This window comes from Carlito syrichta, unplaced genomic scaffold (genome assembly GCF_000164805.1).
Source record: "Carlito syrichta isolate Samal-C Ts95f unplaced genomic scaffold, Tarsius_syrichta-2.0.1 Scaffold311472, whole genome shotgun sequence".
Lineage (NCBI taxonomy): Eukaryota > Metazoa > Chordata > Mammalia > Primates > Tarsiidae > Carlito > Carlito syrichta.
The window spans coordinates 119915-126729 of NW_007255568.1; the positions used below are offsets into that span (position 1 = coordinate 119915).

At 39.5% G+C, this 6815-nt stretch overlaps 1 protein-coding gene across 1 annotated transcript in view; it reads left to right on the top strand.

Moving 5' to 3' along the window:
- Positions 1-6815, top strand: part of PPP1R21 (protein phosphatase 1 regulatory subunit 21) — a 73943-nt gene that overhangs the window by 15449 nt on the left and 51679 nt on the right. Inside the window, exons 4-7 of the mRNA XM_008068676.1 lie at positions 1601-1702; positions 2809-2973; positions 3112-3170; positions 4448-4542. Of these exons, the coding sequence (XP_008066867.1) occupies positions 1601-1702; positions 2809-2973; positions 3112-3170; positions 4448-4542 (421 nt within the window). The remainder of the gene's footprint in view (positions 1-1600; positions 1703-2808; positions 2974-3111; positions 3171-4447; positions 4543-6815) is intronic.

Below are 6815 nucleotides of genomic sequence, written 5' to 3' on the forward strand. Positions count from 1 at the left end.
AGGCGGGTCTCGAACCCGCAGGCTCAGGTAATCCACTCACCTCAGCCTCCCAAAGGCGCGAGATTACAGGCTGAGCCACCAAGCCCGGCTTCATTATATGTTAATACTGTTCCCATATGCATTTCCTCTACTTGGAAGGATTCTCTAGAGTGGTAACATTCAAAAAGAGGGGCAGAGGGCATACGGTATGTACTAGAATAATCATTTGGGAAACTTTGTCAAAATCTACATGTCCTAGAGATTCTGAAAGACCCTTGTGGAGAGAATAGCTATCAAGACTTCAACATGCTTCCCAGATTATTAATATCCTGTCCTAGGATAGTTTAGCAAAGGTTTGGGTGTAATTTCAATCAAAGCTTTCTAAATTTGGAAGCACTGAGGACCTGGAATATGTCATTCAACAGTGTTCCTTATGTACCTCTTGTGTTCCAAGCATGGTGGATGTTTAATTTTTAAAAAATATATAGCTACTGCATTTTCAAAGGGTTTTTTGATCACTGGTTAAATTGGATCAGTAGGTAACTTCATTTTCAGTGAGGACTTAGTGTACAAAAAAGGCACAGAAGGGTGGTGACTGATGTCTGAACACAGCCTTGTTGTTAGACCGTTTCTTGAATAGTCTCAGTTCTATGTATTACATGAAAACAAATGTTCATTATTAGATCTTTTAAATAGTGCTATTCTCTTCTATGTAGGACAAGTTAATGCTAGTAAAAAAAATCTAACGAAATGGATTTTGTATAATTTTTGAGATTTTTCTTATGTATGTTTATTATAGCTTTACTTTATATAGTTATATAGTTTAATTTAGAAATTTATGTGAACTTTTTTTTTTTTTTTGAGTTGTAGTCTCACTCTGTCACCCAGACTGGAGTGCAGTGGCTGCTCCCAGCCACTGCAGTTCCCACCTGCTGGGCTCCGGCAATTTTTCCACCTCAGCCTTCCAAGTAGCTGGAACTACAGGCGTGCACTACCACGCCTGGCTAATTTTTTGATTTATTGTAGAGATGAGGTCTTGCCAAATTGCCCAGGCGGGTCTCGAACCTGTGGGCTCTCGAACCTGTGGGCTCAGGCAATCCATTCACCTCACCTCAGCCTCCCAAAGTGCAGGATTACAGGCTGAGCCACCGAGCCCGGCTTATGTGAACTTTTATATAAACTTATCTTTGTAGATGCTATTACATAATTTATTACAATTTCTTAAAGGAGTTTAACAACTCTGACTCATGGAATTGCTAAAACACATTTGATCAAACCAAAATATCAAATAGAAGTTATGTTTATTGGCATATTTATATTGTTAGCTTTCAGGGTCTGTTCTGTCCTCCAAAAGAACTACTCCTGAAATCACCTGCAAAGAATAATGAGCCTTATCTGTTCCTTTCTCTCTCTCTCTTTTAAAGTTTTCTTGTCCATTGCAGTTTTGACCTGTATCACATAGGAAAAGTTAAATGATGAACTGTATACCTTTTGCAGGATTGTTTGAGAATGGTGAACCCATAGAAGAGACAAGCTACTAAGGTGATAGAGAATCTGTGTACCTTAGGATGTTTCTCTAAAGGATGAAAGTTATGTGGACATAACTTATTCTTTCCATCAGAAAAGTGGAGAATCTTCCTCTCAGTTGAGTCAAGAGCAGAAGAGTGTCTTTGATGAAGATCTACAAAAGAAGATAGAAGAGAATGAACGGTTGCATATACAAGTGAGAAACTCTCTTCTCGTATGAATTAAAAAATGGGATGTGTTATCTGGAATGTGGAAAAACCAATGCAGACACAGTGTTTTGTGTCTGCATGGATGTTTTCATGTGTCTCCTGTGTCTTTAAGTATATATGTGAGTGTCATTTGTTCATTTCTTAAACTTCACACATATTTTAATATGTACATGTGCTTTGAAGTATAAGCATTTGTTCAGAGTACAGCAAAATAGCTTTGTAACTTAACAATACAGACATATACTGGGCACTATTCATTTTATTCAGGAAGAGTCTGGATGTATTATTTAAGTGGGGCCTATCAGTAAGTGTGTTTGTCTCTTAAGTTATTGATGTTTAGTTGGTTCTTATACGTTACCCCCATTAGACTGTAAGATCTGTCAGGGTGTGGACCATGTCTATTTTCTATATCCAGTCAAGGACAGGTTCTTTTTTTTATGCCAGACACTCAGATATTTATAGAACGGGAAAGCCAGTATCTGTCCCCAAACTACTGAGCATACTGTAAGAGTCATAGTGTAGTATATCCAATTATACCTCCTGAATTTTTTTTTTTAGTCAAATGGTAGAAACTAAGTATGTGTAATTCTCAGTCTTTGAAAATATTTTAAAAAATGAACTTGTGACCTCAGTGGATTTTGTGTCTAAGTGTTCATAATTCTTAATTAGTGTTGTACTCTCATTAGGGGAAAGAGCTTTGCTTGTTTTAGGAATAACGCCTGTTTTAATTTTGCTTATTTAATTGTGAATGTTAGCTTTGTAACAAAATTATACCCTGATCAGTTGAATTCTATGTGTGCCAGAAATTGTTTGAAATAGGAGTTCATGAGACTGAGAGGAAGGCGGTGCAGGCTTTGAAGTAAGTTTCCAGTCTTCAAATCTCATGTCTCCTATATTTTAGCTTCAGTTTCCACATCTTTAAAGAGGGATACTACATATACTGTGAGGATTACATGAGATAATGCCTGGGTGAGTTTAGCGCAGTGAGCACAGGGGCCCATATGGAAGTTGCTCACTGAATAGTCACTGCTGATGTTTTGCTCATTCATATGTTGGGATGCTGTGTAAAGAGAAAATGGGCTTGTCTTTTCAGTTTTTTGAAGCTGATGAGCAGCACAAGCATGTGGAAGCAGAGCTGAGGAGTCGGCTGGCCGTGCTGGAGACGGAAGCGTCTCAGCACCAAGCTGTGGTTGATGGCCTCACACGGAAGTACATGGAAACCATTGAGAAACTTCAGAATGATAAGGCTAAACTAGAGGTAAGCCCCTTGTGAATCATTTGTTGTTTTGTAGAACAAAGTTAGTCATTACCACAGAGACTGTCGCCCGCAGGGTCTCTTGAGTGTGTTTTCGTCTGTAGCCTGAACCATCTGCTTTTCTTTTCTTCTAAAATTCAGGTAAAATCTCAGTCTCTAGAAAAGGAAGCCAAGGAATGTCGACTTCGAACGGAAGAATGGTATGTAGAAACTTGAATTCCAGGGGGACTCTGAAGTAAGGACTCAGAAGACCTGAGTTTTGGTTTTAGCAGCTCTGTCTGAACTGTCTCACTTTGGAATTGAGAGACAGAAGTAGGTACTCTCCAGGTCCTTTTCAGTTCGGGGATCTCTGGGGCCTCAGCACTCTTGATGGGAAGTGGCTTACGCGTCAGTCCTGATCCTGTTTTGAGTGGTGGGAGATAGTGTTCTGGAGCCCTTGGACTGAGGACTAGAGACTTTGTTTCAAACTACTCTAAACACAGGCACCCTCTGATAGCCCCGGGAGGAAAGCTGACTCATAATCACTGTGCCAACCTTTTAATGGTACATTTGAATAAAACAGAGGTTATGTGATCGAATTTGGAGATATCTAAATCCTAAAATTAAAATATGACTTAGTGTTGCATAGTAAAGGCATATTCCAACTTTTATTTGATAAACAATATTTTAGGTTTTAATACGATCAATAAGTGAATTTCTCACTTCAGTTTAGTTGCTTTGGTAGAATTATATGCATGATTAGTTGTGTACCTGTCTTCATAATTGAATCCAACCCAGAAATTATCAGCTTTTGAGCTCAGGGAAAAAAAATCTGATATATGTATTTAAAAAAAACTTTACAGTGATGCTTGAATGAGCGTTTATGCGATGTAAAGAGAAAATTTATGATTTTGAAGTGTCTCTTAGATTACTTGGAGCCTGGGGAAAGTAACTTAAGTTTGTATAAATTATGGGACTATGATAAATTCTTCCAAACTCCCACATCATTGTATAGAAATGTCTAGGACTTTAGAATCCAGGTTTGGTGTTTTTGTTATCTTCATCTTTTCTGGGGGGAGTTGGAGTCTAACTCTGTTGCCTAGGCTGGAGTGCAGTGGCATGATCAGAGTCACCGTAGCTTCGACCTACTGGGCTCAGGTGATTCTTTTGCCTCAGCCTTCCAAATAACCAGAACTACAGGAATGTGCCACTACATCTGGCTAATTTTTTTAAAATTTTTGTTGGGTAGATGAAGTCTTGCTGTGTTGCCTAAACTGGTCTTGAACCCAAGCCTCTAGCCTCTGTCTTCCAAAGTGCTGGGATTATAGACGTGAGCCACTGTGCCCGGTCTGTCTTCATCTTTTAACAACTCCACCAAGAGTATTCGGGATGACGGGCACAGTCCTCTGAAAACCTGATACCAACTATTGCGGTAACAAGCAAATGAGGATTTACTCTACAACTGGTGATAATGTGGTTTTGTATTTTTTTCTTGCAGCCAATTACAGTTAAAGAATCTCCATGAAGATTTGTCGGGTAGATTAGAGGAATCCTTATCAATCATCAATGAAAAAGTACCTTTTAATGATACAAGTAGGTGTTATATATAGCTTTCCATTGTTTGCAACTTTGAACCTCTCTGTGGTAGCCAACTAATTAAAATCATTTCTAAAGTTTTTGGCAAAAAACTTAATTGGCCCCACTGAGAGTTGCTTCCTTTTTGTCCTTCTGAGCAGCTTTGGCTGTCATATTCCGTAGTAAGAGTTTAAATTGTTATGTAACTATTCTACAGTTGGTCTTCTTAGAAGAAGCCCAAATCCATATTGTTTAATTACATGTATTTAGCATATCCCAAGGTAAAAACCAACCTGCACATAAAGCAGTTGAATATTTGTACAAAAATAGTTGTTGTTTGCGGTCTGGGGGTTGGGAGTTTGGTGGTGGGAGGTAGGTTCTCTTAAACTGATATCTCAGCCTGATATCTCCTGCCCCTTGGTCAATCACTGGGCATTGACCAAACTGACTTGGTAAATCCTGCTTCCTCCTGGGAATGTTCCTCCTGAGAATGATCTATACAGTAATATACAGTCCCCAGAGCAATGAAAAAGAACTTTAAGAAAATAAAACATCACTTTACATGTGTAATAGATACCAAATTTGCAACCCTTAAATAAGAATTAAGTGAAGACCTAATTATTTAGAGTTTGAAACTTACACTTAAATTAATACATATTTCCTTTGTCTACAATCACATGATTGAAATTAATTTTTTATTTCCCCTAAATTTTTCTTAGGGAAGACCTTAAAAAAAGAGGGAAAAAAAAATCAAAAGTAGCAGTTTGATCTAACACTGAAATCAGCTTATGTCATCTTTATATCAAAAACTTAAAATCTCCTTTGAAAATAATACCTGTTTCTGGCTTCTACATTAATGTGAATAGTACTGGCATATTTGAGTCGCTGGATTTGAAACCTTAGCATTACATTTTCCCTCTAACTCTTGTCTCAATTAGTCATTAAGTTCTAATAATTTCCTTCTGAATCTTGGATTTATTTTTCTTTTTTTACTAGTTGTCACCCTGTTTGGGGCCCTTATCATGTCACAAGTAGGTTACAACTTTTAGCTCTAAAATATTTAAAGATCATTTGCTGAGTGCCTAGATGGGTAGGTAGCATAAGGGATGCCAAAATTTATAAGACAAATTCTCTACTCTCAAGGAGTTTGTAGTCTAGTAGAACAGAGATAAACATAGAAATGTCTAAAATATAAACTAGACTATGCCATAAAGTAGGGGTCCCCAAGCCCCAGGCTGTGGACCAGTACAGGTCTGTGCCCTGTTAGGAACTGGACCACATAGCAGGAGCTGGTGAGCAGAGCTCCACTTCCTGTCAGATCAGCAGGGGCATTAGATTCTTATAGGAGCATGAACCTTATTGTGAACTACACGTGTGAGGATCTAGGTTGCACGCTCCTTTTGAGAATCTAATGCCTGATAATTTTCCCTCCCCCTAACCCCTGGTCTATGGAAAATTGTTTTCCATGAAACTGGTCCCTGATGCCAAAAAAGATTGGGGACTGCTGCCATAATGAACCTCTTGGGATTTCAGAGGAGACATTACTGCCAGTGGGGTTGCATGGGGAAACCTTCCAGGAAGGAGTGTGCTTTGAGCTGGGTCTGGATGTGTAAGTGGGTTTTCTTGGGCAGAGATGAGGGAAAACAAGCCAGGAAATTGCACGAGGTATGATATTTAGGACAAAATGTGCTGACATGGCCTCAGTAGCAGTAACTAATCAGTTGGACAGGAGATGGGTGAGTGGGATGTAGAGGGAGTAAGTTCTGAGAGAGAGGATGGGGTGGGAAGTTCTGGGCTAAGGACTAGGAATTTAATTCACAAGGCTGTGGGTTTGTTGGAGAGGCTTTTGAGCCAGGGAACGTCATAATGAGATTTGTGTACTCACAAGGTTAATCTGGCAACAGAGTGTTCATTACTCTGGAGTGGAAGAAGAGAGGCCAAGACTATTGTGATATGAAGGTAGTCCTGGTGGGCTATCATGGAGGCCTAGCCTGGGTTGCCAGAGAGTTACAGAAAATCTTGTAGATCCCGTCCATTGGGGCAGGGGATGAGAGGAGTGGTATTAGGGACTTTGGATGGAAAAGGTTTGGAGTAGATGCTATGATAGGAAGTGTATAGGGACACAGCAATGAAATGATGGGCTTCTGAGTAGAGCTGAAGTCCCTGGAAGTTAGGCAGAGTAAATTGTAGTGGACCCTGCTCTGGTTTTGTGTTGAAACAATGGACCAGCTGGAAAGCAAACAAGGAGTGACTTGATTCTTTCAAGGAGGCAGGGGAGGGGGGGTGTGTGG